Here is an 18,220-nt window from a genome sequence, read left to right as displayed (position 1 = left end):
CCTGTGTATTGGCATCTTACCAAAAGTTAAACAGAAGTCCAAAGCTAATATCACCCTGCACAACCTTAACTCGCACACGTTCGCTCAAATGGGTGGGAGTACAGGGTTAAGCCTTAATAGCCCCTTATGTCTTCTGATGTGCTAGAGGAGGGGCATCCAGCCTGTGGTCCTTGAGGTTATAAATTGTTGCTTTTGAGGGCTACTGTATTTAAAAAAAAAAGCTCAGATTTTTAAACTGAAATGTTTGGCTCAGCCCCACCATTCCAGAGATGGAGTAGGGCCTCCTAAACTCCATCCCACCTCTCCAGCCCCAGGAGCAGCTCTCACATGAGCTGGGAGCACCACATAACTACTGCCCCTTCCTTGATGCAGCTTTTCCACAGCTCCCCCTGATGCCCACCCATTACATGGCAAGGGCAGCCTGAAACGAGTGGCAAACAGTACAGAAGCTGCCCCAAAGGATGGGTTGTGGCCACTTGACCTCTTTTGAAAGGATCAGACACCACTGCCCTAGAGGAGTTTGTATCAGACACCAGCCAGCACAGGCGAAGAAAGGGGAACAGACGTCATTATAATTTAAAATACATTTATTGTTTCATTTGTTCTGGCTTTTGTTATACAAAGATGTTAAATAACTTAAATACATTCTCAACAGTCACTCAGAATCAGATTTATACCTACAAGCTGTACATATGAGGTAGAGAAAAATAACTTAGGCTCCCATAAGACATTAAAAAACCCAAAGAAAATACTAATCCTTCATATGTTAGTGTTCAGTCCCCCATCTCCATTGCAAAAGGAAATGCCATTCTCAAGTGCACAAAACAAATCCTAGACTCCACATTCAGACCTCACAGGGAACTGTAGCGAAATGGAAAGGGAGGGTCACGTGCAGAGTACGAAAAGGCTAGTTTGGGTTGGGTTCATTTAAAAAAAAAAAAAAAAAAAGAGAGCTGGCAAGGCTGGGATAAATGCAACAGGCAACCCAGCTTCCTGTTCATACCTCTTTGCAAATTGTGTTATTTAAGTGCATTTCTCCAACTCCTTAGAGACTAAGTGCTTCTACACTCGTTACTGAATGGAGGCCAGCCCAGCACAACCCTACGAATACAGCATGCGCAATGGGAGAGCGGGTTGTGGTAAGAAAGTGACTTTTCAAAGCTTGGCTCTCAGAAAACGTTGAGCCGTGTGCATTTGAACACAAAGGATGGGGGGGAGGGGGATCCAATTGAACTGCATTTCCATGTATTTCATTAACTTCGGTTTTCCACTTAGCATGATCCCTTTAAAGTAAGAGCTAGCATAAAATGGCACCCAAGTGAAGGTGCTGTTTGCATTTCTGTTCTACTCTTTCCTACAAGCTTTGGAGCTATAGAACTTCCCATCAGAGATACTTTCTCTGCTTTAACCATTAGCATTAGGCTGAGAAGTGACTGGAGATTCAAGTGTTCTGTATTATGGACCCTTTTCCCTCTAGGGGGGCTGATCCAATTCTAGCCCCACATTGCACTCTAAATCCAGTCACCAATTCAGCGATCATCTGGCAACTTGCAGGGAAGTAAATTACTGTCTCAGTCCAGGTCCTCATGGAGAGATGTCTACAGGCTCAATCCTGCAAGGCACTGAGCATCCTCCACCTCACACTGACATCAATAGGAGAGGAAGGCACACAGCACCTCTCAGGTGAAGCCCATTTTACAAAGCCACCCACAATGCATAACCCAAGGACTGAACGGGTGAGGGAGACTGGAGATTTTCTGCATTAACTATGTAGCTGCTGGAAATGAACAGGAAAGAAGCTAGCAATGGCATTGCATGGCCTGCAGCTGTTCTGTGGGCTACAGAAAGGCCTCAGCTCTCCTGGGATGTCTGCTGGGAACATTTCACGAGCATTAAAAGTAGTGTTTGCAAGTGACCGTTCTCCTCTAAACGCTCCCTTCCAAGCAGTGACCCTTTAGAAAGGTTTTCCCTCCTCAAGCTTGTACTCTTGATACTTGGCAAAAAGGTGGAGAAATGGCTAATGCCCATGGCAAAAGTGGAGCAAATGAAAGAGTAAGTTTGCAGGCCCCCACCCTCCTGGTATTTCCTTACAGGAAGGAGTGTAGATGGCTGGCTGAGGACATGACAGGTGTTAAGTCTCCCTCATCCCCTTCACGTTCCTTTCCAAAGTAGCCAGCTACAGTAAGTCATGGCTTTTGACAACAGGTCCCCAACTCTATCCTTTGCCTCCAAGGAGGACTGCCAAGCATCCTTAGCTGCAACGGACAATTCCAGCCTCACATTCGCATGCAACTACTGAACTGAAGTCAGCGAGAGCGGTGTGTGATGGAGGCCAGAATTGGGTCCTGCCTGTTTAAACCCTTCCATGTGTTCATTCCTCCCCTCTCACCCCCCATTGCTTTCCTAATAGCCACCTCTGCAGCTCCAACTGAAAAAATCATTAGCAAAAGCCTCATTCATTTCAGGGACAGTGGTTTTGGCCCTGGATTCATTATATTCCACCCGATACAGAGCAGATCTTAGAAGTTCAGTTGACAAATTTTAGGTATGGGCATCTTTACTGTAAACTTCTGCTTCCCTCCACCTCTGATCAGAAATTCTCGTTTCAGTGTGAGGGAAGGAATGGATGGACAAACACGGTCGTCACCTTAAGGTAAATACTACTTGGTTTGCCAAGGTAAGGCCTCTGAAGTTGGAAGAGAACAGTACTGTAACATTTAGGATTGGTTTTGCACTTCTTCACATCCAATATATGGAAGTCAGTTGCAGAGTTCAGAAGCTTGTTAAGAGATGATGGGTGCAACAATTATTCTTGTGGGATTTATTATTTTTAATAGAAAAATCTAATATAAAACAAACGTTTTCAGTTTGCCTGGTTTACAAAAAATATTTTTATATTTCTGACATAACTAAACGCACTGCTCAAAAAAGTATTTTTCCATCGGCTAACTTCTTTATTATAAAAAATTACAATAAAATTATATAAATAATGGTTGCACCCTCCCACTACCTTCCAAGTCTTGCTGGATCAGATAAAGGAGAACCAGCCCGTAAACACTGGAGGGGGAGGGGACAGCAGAAAGCTCCCCATACACACCCTGCCATCCCTCTCCAGTTATATCTGCTGCAGGAGTCCATTTTAGAAAGAAGAAAAGCTTAAGCTTTGCTTTCCTTGTAAAATGGCACCATGACAGAGACAGGGTCCAATTCCACTCTCATACCAGCTTTATATAATGAGTAATTGCAATGGAGTTACACTGGCATAAGTGACAGCAAAACCAGCCCTTATGGAAAAGTAGAACTTAATATGGATGAAGTCAATAGATGTTTAGAGCAACCTCCAGATGCTTATCTTTATGTCTTATACAGGGTTTTTTGAGCTACCAGCAGGGATATAAATTCTCTGGTAAATTCCATAAGATCATTTTAAAAAAACCTAGAGAGAAGACTTAGGAACTATTAGAATTCTCTTTAGCGTTCAGAAGCATTTCTGTAAAGACACTACTGGATCCATCTTAATTAAGTTCTATAGGACCTTCCCATGAGGGAGAGACCTAATTCCCCCCCCCTCCCAATCCATTTATTTTCCAAAAATAAGGCAAACAGTGGAAACCCCTGGGATTTAAAAACAAAACCAAGTGTGTATGTTATACCTCCTTAGGTCAAAAAGGCAAGTTCTGATTTCAGGGTGTTAGTATATTTTATACACTGTCTATACATTTAATGCATGTGCCTCGCTACTATTTTAGTTATTTATAGTTTTGCTTAACCACAGGAGAATAAACCTTACTATTTACAATATATAACAGGAAAGTAATATATCCAAATTAACATAAATACAATTTGTTTTTAAATACTTACAGAAAGCATCCAGGCTTCAGTGCGTGAATTATAATACACAGAAGAGCTCTTTCACTCAGTAGTTCATTCACTCTTTGCCTTTTACCTCTCTGTGATCGTTTAGTTTGCCTTATTGCCCCAGCCTCTCTCTCTCCATTGTCAAACACATTGCTTGGAAATATACACCATGTGCAAGCTACCCTATTTGATGTGTCCCATCCACAACCCCCAAACTCAGTGTCAGTGCCACACCCTCTCCATACATATATAGGGCTTCATTGTCCTCTGGCATTGACAAAAGTGTGGTGTTACCCCAGACAGGTCAATGCATACGAATACACAGGTTAAAAAGGATGGGGGGGGGGGGGGAAGAGGGGAAATCAGGCCCCACAGTTACAAAAAACTAAATGAAATCCAGCATGTATCTGTCCTGCTGAGAGTAGAGAGGGGTCTGGACCCAGCCACTGAAATCTAAAATTCCTCAAGTTTGGGGTATGTTTGGATCTGGGTTTAAGCCTCTTTTGGGGAAAAAAGGTGATATGAAAATATTACTGCAATGAGTTTGTGTCAGAGAGAGATTGGACATAATACCACATTGAAACCACAAGGTCCTTCTGAAAGGCTTTACAATAAATAAATGTTCGTTCAATATTTATATATAATTATGCATATATATCCACACTGACTAATAGGTTTCTGTTCAGTCTATTTAAAAAAAAACAAACCACCAGGTAAACTGCTTGTGTGCGACTTTCGAACTGGCACATCTGGCAGAAGTCGCGGAATCCTCCTTATACCTCGCATTCAATGCGTCGATGTGCATTTGCCATACAGAGGTCACCAGAAAGGACAGGTGGTGCCCCAGAACTACCCACCACCCTCCCCAGTGCACCCAGTCTCCAGAAGTGTACAAAGAAAGAGCTAGTATGTTTTGCTTTGCAGGATCGTAAAGCTATTTAAAAAAAAAAAGGGAAAAAAACATCTTTCCTCCCGCACTGTTCCCCACCCACCCAGAAGAAAAAGTATGCCAACAGGCCAGGCTGGACTGTAGTTATCTGTTGATTAGGAAAAGATCCCCTCCCAGTAGATGCACATGAACACCTTAAATATTAGTGGCTACTATTTGAGAAGACGCTCCAATGATAGTCCTTCCTGGAAGGTCATATGGCTCTTGTTACACAACCATCTACTTGTCCTTGAAAGCCAAGAAAAAAAAAATTTAGCCAGTCAGCCTTCCTCCCTTGAAAGCCAGATATGGGTTATCAACTAGTGACAATCACTACTACTAGACAATCAAAGACTGCTACCAAAAAAAAAAAAAAAAAAAAATGCCCTCCACTCTCCAGTGTTTCCTTAGAAAGCTTCGTTAAGGCATTTACCAGCCGCTTCTGATCCCAGCAGTGTTATATGACCGAAGAACATTGCCACATCAAGTACTAGGTTGTAAATATCCTCTTAAAAAAAAAAGGGACGGTTGTCATCTAGTTCACAGCATTGGAGCTCTCGGCCATTGCATTTGGCTTTTGTTTCTTTGTCCACCGTTGGGTAGAACCATATGTTCACTCGGCATTTGGAATCCCATGGTTTGTTACCTTTAAAAATATGGTTCTCAATCTAGTGGTTAAAAAAAAGCTTAAAGTCATGGGGTCTTACATATAGCTTGTGCCATGTTCTAGAATAAATGGAATGCTGACTAGTAAAATAAAATCTTCGCCAAAAGGTCCGATCCAGTCCAGAATGGCTGCTATACAACGCAAGCATCAAGTCAGCCTTGCCTTCTGAGATGCAACGGAATTGATATGGTCATAAGCCGACTATCAAAACAAAAAAAGTTCCAATTCAGCCTAGATAAAGGCTAAAGAGTCCTCATTTGGGTTTTTGAAGCAGCTGCCACAGGGTGAGTCTAATCAACAAGCAGTGAAAGAGAAATTAACCCTATACAAAATGAAAAGTGAAAGGTCTGCTAGTGGTTTTATTTTTTCAATTAAGACAGTGATAGTGCTAAAAACCTGCATCTGAAGAACATGTGAAGAGGATGAGTGTCCGATCAGAGTGAAGGGGGCGAGTGTGTCTTGGAACTCTTCCCAAACTTTTTGTTGTCTGCAACATGGCGAGCTGGAGGGACCTCAACATTTCTGAAGCTATGTTCACTGATCCAAAAAAACACACTGATATGGAGCCAGAGTTAAGATGGACAAAGAGCTACCCTCAAAAGTGGGTCTGAGCTTCGTATGCTAGATCTGCAGAAATTCCACTAGAGGAACAATTGGTACTGTCTATGCTTTACCCACATCCAGCCCACCCCCTATCTTTAGAAAGCCACTACTACCTTGACCACAACTTTTCAAGGCAAAAAGATCCTAAGTCAGTTTCTCTCGTTCATTTGCTTGGCTGTCTGGACAGTCAGGTAGATTTCCAGGAGTTTTGTGGAGGACTGGTGAAATAATCAAAACCTCAAGATAAGTGAGTGATCTATCAAGCTGATGGGTTCATGGACGGCTTTGGTGAGGGTCTACTGGTACCTAACCCCAATGTGACAGGCACTTATTTCCACACGGTTGGACCTCATGGTTAAAATTCAGTCTACAGAAAAAAACAAAAAACAAAAAACAGCAACACAGCTGGGTCACCTGTACCCTACAAAGTGCTTATGTCTCAACATAGCTTTCAGATCCTAGAACGTCAGTCAAACCCTGTTTGTCTCCATGTGTAGTTCTCATAGATCATAATCTCCCACCACAGAGGATATCCATTAGGCAGAGCATGCATTAGTCTTTGCAGGTATAAACTTCTTCTCTCTGAGTACACTGCTTGCACTCAACGTAGCAGCACCAGCGAACCTGGCACTGGCACGGCCGCGTGACCACCCTGCTCTGTGTGTTGTGACCTCGGCCACAGCAAATGCTCTCGCAGTTCTTGTCCTTGTAACATTTCCTTCCTGAAGTCCCAGGTGAATACCTGCTCATCAGACAGAAACTGGGGGAATCGTCAATGTAGACGAGATCTGTAGTCCTTGGGATTTGATCGCTGTGGCCAGGGGTGGATTTCTTGGGTGGCGAGATGTCCCCTTCCCCCGTTGCCTCGTTGGTGGTGCTGCCCACTTTGAGGGACGTCTCATATTTCTGCTTCAGCTGCTTGCCGATCTCGTGGAACGGAGAGAGCTGCCGCCAACAAGTTCGGACAGTGCAGGATCCGGACACACCATGGCACTTACAAGTAGTCTCCACGCCAGCTTTGATGACCTGCAAATAGAAGAATGCAGTCAAAGAGAAAGTCAGCCACTTATGGGAGCACAAGAAATGTAACCACAGAGCAGACAGTCTACAGGGTAGCCTGTGAAACCATGAAATCATGGCAATTCAAGAGCGATCTCCTGGCTGGAGCAGGAAACTGGGGGCATACAGTTCTTTCCCTGGTTCTGTCACACTGATTTTAAACAAGTCATTTAACTCTTCTGTATCTCAGTTTCCCTGGCCTCCCAGGGGAGTTGCAATGCTTGGCTAGTTAATATCTGAAGTGGTTAGAGATCCTGTGGTACTAACCTGGAGTTTCTTGTTACCCATTATTTGCACAGGTAGACTTTTCAAGCTGGGATGAATCAGAAGTTGTATATTGCAGTGGGATCATTCCTGTGTTCATGAATAACTATAACGTTCACCTTGCTTATCATTTTTACCATTTGCCCTTCCATGGTAAGTTACCAAAAGCTACTAGTGGTTAAGCAAAAAAAGTATTTCTAAGACTCATTTGGGTAGCTTAAATGTAATCCTTTGTTACAAGTCTTAGATTCATACCTCTAGTAGCCCTCTGTTGGGTTCTAGAGTTCAGTCTTTCTACAGTGGTGGTCCATAGACCACCAGTGGTTTGCACGACACTTGCTGGTCACATTGTGCAGGCTTTCCTCCATTTCCAGTAACTACATTGCAATTAAAGACAGCTAAACACTTCCCCCATCTAATCACAGGCAGATAAGCAATCACGAATAGAGGGGGAGCACCCACAGGAGTTGCGGGCTACACTTTGAAAAAGTTTGAGCCTATAGTGCCAATTTCAGATGCGTCACTTACAGTAATTTTAGTGCGACGATGCCCACAGAGGGGGGGGAAGAGAGAGCACGCGCGAGTGCACAAGGATGCTAGATTCCAAATTGGCAGCATCTGGGAACACCAGAGAAGCAGCTCACTAGGTTTCAGACCATACTACACACTGTCCTACTGGTAGGCATGAGGTTCTGGAGGGATTTAAGACCTAGTGAAGTGTCCTATTCTCAGGTTGAGCATACTGAGAACGAGTTACTGTGTTTTGAAGCAGGGTAAGAGAGGAAGCAGGAGAAAGCTACTGTAAAATCAGTAGCCCTGTAGAACCTCACAGCTGTCATTACGCTCTACTCAAAACTTCATGACTGGAATTCCACCTCTGCCACAACCTTCCTGCTCCAGAAAGCACAGGGTCCCTATCACATGGGGGCACAGAACCCGCATTAGCGGGGCAGCACCTATGGAAACACAGTTGAGCAGTTCAGACTCCAGCAAGCAGATGCCAACAGCATACAGACACCAGTCAGTTGAGTACGTCAACAAGACACCTTTGCATACAACCAAGGTCATCGAGGGTTCCCTCCAGTTCATGATCCTATTCTACAGATCGACAGCTCATCCAAAGAGCTGCCAGAACTTACAGCGAGCGGGCACAGGTTCTCACAAAGTATCACTGCTCACTGGCCAAGCAGAGGCTTAATGAACCATGCTGTAATTTGCTATGAAAACCCAGGACGCCCCTTTGTTCTCTCCTCTCCAAAGGGAGAGGTTCAGATGGGAAAGGATGGAACACATTCACGTATGTGAACACAATGATCTCATTGTGTCAGCCGCAGAGCTGGGCTAATAACTGATTTTTTGGTTCACTGGCAGTTTTAAAAAAGTTTGCTTTGGGTCAAGCTGAAACCAACATTTTTGGGGAAGGAAGCAAAGGGCTAGATTCACAGGGGAAGTAAGCACCATTAACAAAAGGGAGAAGGAGATGTCCCCCCACCCCCATACCCAAGAGCCCAGTGGTTAAAGGTATTTGCCTGGGATGCAAGACCCAGTTTGAATCCCCGCTCTGGAGTAAAAACTGGAAACTGTTAACCACCGGGATAGGGGGCCCATCACCACTTTGTGAATGGCTCCTACAACCCCTTATGAATTTAGTCCAAAAAGGGGGCGGGGGGCAACATTGTTGTGGAAAGGACTAAACCATTTCAAGATTTCTGAACTGGCCCCCTGGCCTGAAGCAGTTTTCCAAAATAGACACCAATTGGCAAAATGTTTCAGTCAACTCAAATCAGCATTTTTCAGTGAAAAAAGGTTTCGCCCAGCCCTAGACACCACATGGGGTTAATAATTCCCCTATTCAATCCTACAGGCAAGGACAAAGTCTTTAAAAACCTGGAGCCTTCAGAAGCAATTCTGCATATGTCACTAGGCTATAGGTCATTACCTGTGCAGGGTCAGATTCCCTCCCAATTATATAGTGTATGGTACTCCAGAGACCTCAATGGCGTTCTCAAAATCCAGTTGATGTAAGAGGCCCGAGGGGCCCAGGCCTCAGTCTGAGTGATCCAAAATAGTGGGAACTATGAGGAAGTTGAGTGGGGGTAGAAGCCTGTGGCTTCATATAAGAGGCATATTAATGGAGACAGCTACTTGTTCTCTAGGCACATTGTAGTCATGTGGAAAGACCCATCATGATGAGCACTTCCATTCCTATCCCATAGCACAGAGAGGCCCACTACAGATCTCAGTGGGATGCAGGATACACAGGGCCTATACCAGGGGTTCTCAGGACAAATTTTTTGGTGGCCTCAGAATATGGCCACCAACTCTGGCTGGTGGCCGCTCTTGCCCTTTTTCCTAAAACACATAATTAGCTTAGGAAAAATCAAATAAATATGCACATTGCAATCGTTGTCATTTATTTATTGACAGCTAGTAAGTCTGTTGTGAAAAGTGAGCTTGATACTTGTATGTTTGCTACTTTTCACAGCAGACTTACTCAGCCCAGGCAAGTCTGGGGACAAATTAAACCCTGGGGGAGGGCCAGGGGGAGATGGGTGGGGGAGTTAGTGAGGCCTGAAGCCAGAACCCAAAGTCCTGCAGCCGGGGCCCGTGGATGGAGTCAGAAGCCATATGGCTGGACCCTGCCGCCACACAGCCAGTGCCCAGGGCTGGATCCAGAAGCCAGAACCTGCTGCCCCCTGCCACCCCTGAGCTGAAGCCCAAAGCCTGAGCCCCACCACCCCGGGAAGGTGGGGAACTCACTGGCTGCCTGCTCCTCCAGTGTTGTGCCCCAGGTGACTACAGAAGGGGACAGGGCCCCAACCCCTGCTGGCAGCCCCAGCAACCAACACTAAGGTGGTGCATCTGGGGAGGGGGGCACTACTTTGCCCTCCCCATCACAGCCCAGGAAGCTGTGGCCGCAAGAAAAGCCCCGGGTGGTTGCATTTAAGAAACACCAGCCTTTATGGTATTTTGCCTCCACTCCACAGTAGAGCCACAGTTTAAGCTCTTCTGGCCCTTCCAGGGGTAGGATGTGACCCAGAGTGCGACGGCAAGTGAGGCCGGGAATCAAAGCCCACTAGTTTGCAAAGAGTCTATGGACTTCAGCACACCAGTGACTCATGTGGCCTCTTTGGCCATTTTTATTCTCCCATCTCCTGCCTCCCTCCAAGGCATGCTAGTTGGGCAAATCTTGGAGCCTCTTGGAATCAGAGAATCTCAGGGTTGGAAGGGACCTCAGGAGGTCATCTAGTCCAACCCCCTGCCCAAAGCAGGACCAATTCCCAATCCCCCCCCCCCCCCCAGATCCCTAAACGGCCCCCTCAAGGATTGAACTCACAACCCTGGGTTTAGCACGTCAATGCTCAAACCACTGAGCTATCCCTCCCCTCTTTCAGCACAGTATGTTACAGAGCGAGCCTACACAATCTTGTGACAAAAAGGTCAGGGTCATCATAATTATCCCCACGGTACAGATGGGGAAACTGAGGCAGGGAGGTGAAATTACTTATCCAAGTCACCCAGCAGGCCATTGGCAGAGCCAGGAACAACCCAGGTCTCCTCAGTTGAAGTCCATTGCTATACCCAGTGGGTCACAACCCTGGGGGTGGGAAAACCAACTGCTTTTCAAAGAGGCCACAGTTGAACGATTTCAAGCCCACACACACATGCACGCACACACAAAGGAGGGGCAGTTCCACTTGAGTCCTTCAAACTCAAAGCTGGGGGTGGGAAGGAGAAGGATGCTGGGAAGCCCTGCAAATTGAAACCAAAACTGACACCTTTGTACGGGGTCTCGTGTCAGATTCTGCCCTTGTTTAAACCCATCGATTTCTGTGGGGCTGCAAGGGTAGCGTCTGGCCTGGGGGCGAGGTGTTTATTTCTTTACTCGAGCGTCCCCAATCTTCCACTATCGCATTCTGTGGCTGCGGAAAGGCTGATGTCAGGGGATGGAGACATCTGAAGCAGGATGTCATTTCGGAGAAGGGCTGGGGTGGGAATGGAAAGACCGACAGTATCTATTTCCAAGGTGTACACACACCAGTCAACCTAGGGAGTTCTTCCCGTTACAGCTTTAATTTGTACACGGGCTGTTCTTACTTACTGCACGTCGAAATAATTTGGAGCTCAGTAGGAGTAGGGGCTGGGCAATGGAAGGAATGTGTTTTCGCAGGAGATAGGAGGTATGGGAGGGAAGATGGCAGGACGCAGGGAGGCCCAGTGCTGCAGGAAAGGAGGTTGCTAAACAAAGTGGCCTGGTTTAATAGAGGAAGCCGGAGGCGGCCAGCACTAGGTGACTGCAAGGAGAGGGGAATACGGGCCAAGTTCGCAGCTGGAACAAAGTGCCATCGCTCCACTGACTGATTTAGCCGAGTGGAGGATCTGGTCCAATTTGGAGGCATTGTTTACCAGACTGTCCCAGAGAGACTTCTTACTGCTGGAGCCCATCCCCCTTAGAAAGGGCTAGGTAACCTACTCCACCCATCCTTCTCCACAGGGGGGGTTGAGCCCTGCAACTACTTTGTGGCTGCTGGGAAAACCAAGAGGACACCTTAATTGGACAGTCGTGGGTAGCCTGTACTTTTCATGGATTGGAATAATTATATTTTTATAGTTCTGGTTCTTCCCCCCTACCCCAGAGGGCAATAACACACCCAACTCCACATTTTCCACGAGAGAGGCTTTGTTTTTACTTTAAACGGACAAGCTATAACCATCCCTTAAAACAGCAAAGCAGAACACAGTCTGTTTTATAAGCTCCCTCCCGTAAAAGGTACCACTGCTGAGCACTCTTCCTTTGGGCCATCTGGCTTTACTCAGTGTCTTGAAATCAACCTTCATGCCCCCCCCCTCCCACCCATGACGGTGTCAGCCTATGTTATAGCCCCACAACAGCAGATGACTGGCTTAAATCCATTTCCCCGACCAACGGGTTCTTAGTTACTTGGCGGCATGAATCCACCACATGCAAATCTGCAATAGGTCATGGACTTGGGAGCTGGGGCCCGGCCCAATCCTGATATTGCAGTCATTTTTAGAAAGATGCTTCGCATCGTATGGCCTTAAGCAAACCCCAGCCAATGGTCACACTTCATTCCTGTGACAGCCAAGACCTTCTCAAATGCAATCCAATAATACACAGTAGCATTCAAACAAGTGACGGGTTACAGAGAGCGATGTGTTACTGCTTACAGTGCTCAGCTGGGCCAGCTTGGTCAGAAGCTGTTACACGCTATGTGCCAAACTGTCTAGCCAACTCCGCAAGAAATCCCACAACGTTAGACAAGAGCACACAGAACACATTTCAAAACACTAAGAGAGCCCCTATGCTTGCTCTCCTGCAGTCACTTCAAACTGGTTCTCCCCCCACACCCCACTCCCCCAGTGAAAACTGAAACAAGTTCTTATACCTGACTTCATGCCCAGACCACCAGTGTGCTGGGCAAAGCTGACGAGAGAGGCTTGCATAAGGTCTATACTGCAGTCACTTCACGCTCCTGGAGCAAACTCCTGAGGCTGCTGGTTCTCCTCCTCACTCCTACAGCCCACTCCCTTGTGCTCCGGCAAGCAACCCAGTGCGTGAGATTATCTACCTCTGGCACCCCACTGTTGACTTGGCTGGTGAGTAGGATCCTGTATAATGTGATTGTGCCAGCTGTATTTAGATCCATTTAGAAGATGCTTGTTTGACACTCTTGCAGTATCAGACGGGATGGACAATTTGACCACCTTGGCCCATCTCTGCAGGTATGCCAGCAGCACTGGAGGAAACGCAAGACTCTATGGCACCCCCTAGAGGACAGGCAAGTGCAAAGAATGCAGGCTGCAAGGCTTTATGGGTGCAAGCCTTCACTGCAGGGCCAAAGGTGAGCGGAGATTTATCGTGTCTGGCTGAGGTTTTTGTGTTTGATGGAGGTGGGTCTGTTGGAGAAGGAACACGGCAGTTTATGAACTATAAGTATTAAAACCACCAGACAAACCTGGCAACATTGTCCCAATCTCCCTGCCAGCCCCACGGTTACCCACAGCCAGGACTACTCAGCCCTGGCACAGGGTGGAACTGAGCATCAAGTTTCTACTCCCCTATTTTTAATGAGCGTACCAGTTCCTCCATTCCAGAAGGGTGCATTTACAGTGCTGGTGCATAACAGGGACACATACCGAGCTCCCCATAAAAATCTCTTCTTCTGGGGCTCGTGAAGATTCAAGAATCTTATGAGGTGGCTACAGTGAAAATCCTAGTGAGCTTCCTCTCGCAGCCACCCTCCCTCACTGCCAGTAGTCACAATTCAGCTGCTCATGGAAGTCTTCCATGGAAAGCCATGGCTTAGGGGGTCTCACCACATCGCAAGAGAGAGGCAGCCAGGAGAGGGCATCTGCTGGTGGACAGGTCTGCGCGGTGCTGGAGAATGGATTCCGGTGCTAAGTCCCCTGGGACAGAAGCGTAGCTAAGAAGGAGCGGTGGCAGTGCCAGCTCATTCAGGCTGGTTGCCGTAACTTGACAGTGGGAGGGGAGAGAAGGGGATGGCACGTGTGGCTTGAATAGGATTTCTGCAGCGTGTTAGGTCAGGTTACCTCACACTTTCTAGTTTAGAGAAGGGAGCGTCGATTGGAACACATACTAGCTAGTTGAGCGGAAGCCCATGGGGAGCAGAGTTACCCGCTTTGCACCCATCTCTCAGAGTTACTCTGATCTTGCATCTACCACTGGGGTCCTTTTACATCAGAAATATTTCAGCTGTGATACTAAGGTGATGCAAGTTCGCACAGCAGGTTGGGGCAGAACCAGGAACAGAAGCCTGGTCGCTCTATGCCCAGGCCTTTGCTTGACGCACTCGACCATGCTGCCTTCAACACCACTGGATTTACGGGGGAAGAGAATTTCTTTTAAATAGAGCTTTCTCTGTCCTCTAAATCATCAGGGATGGTCACAGCTGGAGATGGGACACTGAGCAGGCCAGGGCTCTGAGGTGGCAGAGCATTGTCTCTCTCTAGTGCTTCGCTGGCTGGTCCTTGCTCACATGCTCAGGGTCTAACGGAAAAGGAGTACTAGTGGCACCTTAGAGACTAACCAATTTATTTGAGCATAAGCTTTCGTGAGCTACAGCTCACTTCATCGGATGCATCACCCTATGTGGGATCAGGAAGGAATTCTCTCCCCAGGTCAGACTGGAGAGGCCCTGTGACTTTTGCCTTCCTCTGCAGCGTGTGGATGCGGGTCACTTGCCAGGATTATCTGGGCGTCTCACTTAATCCCCTTTAAGGATGCATGGGAAGAGGATTAGGGTGCAACACCACTTCAAGAATTTGGAGCATCTCTGTTGCTCTGGATTAAACAAAGACTGAATGGCTAGCCAACCACAAAAGCAGTTTCTCCTCCCTTGCTGTTCACACCTCAACTGCTAGAAGAGGGCCTCATCCTCCCTCATTGAGCTAACCTTGTTATCCCTAGCCTGATTCTTGCTTGCATATTTATACCTGCCTCTGGGAATTTCCACTACATGCCTCCGAAGAAGTGGGTATTCACCCGTGGAGCATAAGCTTTCAATACATCTGTTAGTCTATAAGGTACCACAGGACTCTCTACCTCTCATCTGTTCACACAGCAGCAAACTGATTAGCCTGCACTGGAGCACCCCACTTCCGACACACACTCGGGGAAGAGGGATCACAGCAGAGCACCACTCTGCAATGCAGTGGCATAATCCTTCCCCACAACAGCAGCACCTGTAGCCTGCGCTTGGTCGCCAGCTAAAGTCCAGTCTAAAAAAAAATTAGAGTTTCGGACATTCTGCAAACAAACAAGCTTGCAGTTTTAGCCAAAACGCTGAGCACAGATCCCCATTTGCCCCCCACTAGGCAATCAACCGTTCAATGGTTTTAAACCAGTTCCTGGAATTGTCTAAACTCAGGAGCTGGGCACAGTCATGGGAATTCTTAGACTGTTTTATTCTTAGAGCTCAGCCTGCAGCTCCCTTAACTCAGATCAATAACCTGCTCCTCACACTTTTCCAGGTGTGGATTCAGACACGTGTTCAGAGCAGGGAAAGAAAAATCCAAGAGGTATATGCTAACAGAACTTCCCTTTAGATGGTCATTCTAGAAACAATAACCGCATCTGTTTCCTCCCCTATCCGCTTTTACATTTAAATTTTTTTTATTATTCAATTTAATGATATTTAGAAGAATGTAACCCAGCTTTAAAGCAGTGTTTTGCAGGGAAAGTTTAGCTTCAAGATTCTTCCTGATTCGGTTAATGTTTGTAAGCACTTTGTGAGGGATAAGTACTTTTCCTGATGGGTTAACTTGGAAAGAATTCCAAGGGCAAGTTCATGGTCAGGCCTTCCTTTTCAGAATGGCTTTTGCAAGGCAAATCTGAACCTGGAAAAATAAAACGTATGCCTGTATCTTTCTACCTGCAGTTGCCTTGCTAGCCGTTTGATTTGTAGGTATAGGTCAGGTAATTGACCCTCCAGATGCCAGTATTTTGCAGGAGCGATTTGCTGCGGATGGAAAAATGCAGGTACAATTTGCAGCCATATGTACCCCTAAAGAATTGCATATGCAACATGCTTGTGTCTCATGCTTTGACTTGTTGAAAGGAGTGATCATTACACATCCTTGCGTGCACTTAGCCTGAGAAGCCTTGCCTGACAGCTCTGGAGATGAAATCTCCTTGTCTGCAGGGAATAAAGACAGGTAGAAAAAGGAAGGATTGTGTAGTGATCTGGGCTGTGGGAGTCTTAGGTTCAAGTCCCTGCTCTAGGAGAGGTCCTATGTGACCTTGGATAAGTCACTCTATGCCTCAGTTACCTTACAGATGGGGATATTAGCACTTCTCCCCCTCAAAGTGCATTCTGGTCAGATAGTTTGATACTCCAGTGATTGGGGCCAGGGACAGTACCCCAGAGAGGGACAGGTTAGACTTCCACCTCAGGCCTCATATGGAGAGGTCACCTCCAGGGGCAGGAGAGCTGACCAGCCAGACCATTCAGTCCTAGAGCTCCCTATGGACACCAACCGAATTCCTCTTTTTTGGCAGTTACAATGGGGCCCAACCACACTCTTGGTGCTGAAAGCCAAAGCATGGCTATCCCTAGTTGTTACCAATTGGGGTCCGACGTACCCTGTGGGCCTCGAGGGGAACAGTGACCTGCTGCTAAAGCCACTTCTAGTATAGCAGTCCCCAAACTTTTCATGGTCGTGCCCCCGCCCTTACCCTGATTGTGCACCCCCATCCCAGGAACAGGGCCACAGCTCCTCGGGGGACGGGGGGGGCATGGCACGGACATGGGAAACGGGGCCAAGAACCGAGCCATGGCCAGTGGCCGAGGCTAGGGCCAGGCGAAGAACCATGGCTGGGTGGTGCTCCTGCCCTGATCTCCCCCCCACTCCCAAATGTTCCTCCATGCCCCCCAGGGGGCATGCCCCACAGTTTGGGAACCAGTGCTCTAGTAGGATTCTCCCTCCCATTCCTGCCCTTACAAACATGAGCTTGGGAAAAAAAGAAACACCCCACTGATGCAGAGACCTGAAATAAGCTGGATCCATTTTATAGCCTTCAGCAGCTGGCTTGGGAACAGGCCTTTAGTAGTTGTACATAATCTCAGCAGGCCAAAACCCCTCAACTGGCCTTTCAGGTTACTCCAAAATAAAAGCAAGGAAACTTAATTACTGCATGAGGAGGAACAACTTCTGATGGATTTATGGTCTCAAGAGACTGGGCAGTGGGAATTCGCCGCTTTGCAGTTTTTCTGCCTCCTTTGCTCTACACCCTCATCCTCCCTGGTGGAACAGGCCTTTGAATGCACCACCCTGCAGAGGCAGCTGACAGTCACCCACGTTCCTGTCCCCTTCAGCTGACTGGGAGGAAGGGAGAGAGGGCTGGGAACAATGGTCCTTCCTGGGTAGCTGCATCCCCTCTCATAGTGCCCCTCAGACTGGTAAGGCATGCTTGACCAAACATGCCTCAGGGAAAAGGTCAGGCCTTTGTGGGATTACAGGAATTTAGCAACGCTCCAGAGAGACAGTTGCAAAGTCACGTTTAATGATACTTCGCTGAGAAACATGGACGAAATTTAATTAAAACATCACTTACTCAAGCCCGGTGGAACTAATTGAGTGTGCTAACATTCTGACTTTTCATTAATGGGTTACAAAAGAGGGGGTGAAGAGGGTGGTGGAATAGCGTCCAGCCTCGCTTTGTAATATAACTGAGCCTCTTCCACTTTGCTGCCAGCCATGGAGCTTTGTGGCGTTGACTTCTTTCAGCAGGGGGTGGTGGGTGGGGAGAATAGCTGAGCGAGCTCAAGTAGATTTGGCAGAGGAAGGGAAATTGCTTTTTTAATAAGTGGGCTATTCAGAGCTCATGCTTCACAATAGAGAGGATGCTGGAGAGGTCCAAAGTCTAATTACCTCATCCTCACGCCAGACAAGCTTGCCCTTTCATTAGCAATTGAGGTCATATGGGAAGCACTTTGCAAGGCCGAACGGGCATAACCAGCTCAGTGAGGATTTCAGTCTTTGCAGGAAGTTACAGTTGACACATCAAGGGTGTCAAGAAGTGAAGTCAGAACCTCTACCAAGAGGCAAAACTAGGGTTTTGGGGGTTTTGTTTTTTTTAAATGGACAGGGGCAGAATAATACCACCACCTAGAAATACATGGCACATTTAATAGCCTTTGTCCATGGAGAAGTTGCTCTGTTGACTGGAAGGAGACTAGAGTTTGTTGCCAGCCCAGTGAATTAGGCGCAGTTCCTTTCTGCTGTATCTCAGGGCACCCGTGACACATTCTGCCAGGGTTGGGGAGTAATGTGTGGGGCGGGAGGGGCAATCCATGCTG

General features: G+C 47.0%; 1 protein-coding gene across 1 annotated transcript in view; it reads right to left on the bottom strand.

Annotated features, from left to right (window-relative positions):
* Window positions 1–572: 572 nt before the first annotated feature.
* WNT9A (Wnt family member 9A) overlaps window positions 573–18,220 on the bottom strand; it is a 72,953-nt gene continuing 55,305 nt past the window's right edge. The window contains exon 4 of the mRNA XM_037891249.2: window positions 573–7,082. Coding sequence (XP_037747177.1) covers window positions 6,609–7,082 — 474 coding nt within the window. The 3' untranslated portion in view covers window positions 573–6,608. The remainder of the gene's footprint in view (window positions 7,083–18,220) is intronic.

The sequence above is a fragment of the Chelonia mydas genome, chromosome 2, assembly GCF_015237465.2.
Source record: "Chelonia mydas isolate rCheMyd1 chromosome 2, rCheMyd1.pri.v2, whole genome shotgun sequence".
Taxonomy (NCBI): domain Eukaryota; kingdom Metazoa; phylum Chordata; order Testudines; family Cheloniidae; genus Chelonia; species Chelonia mydas.
This window is presented reverse-complemented; position numbering and strand designations above follow the sequence as displayed.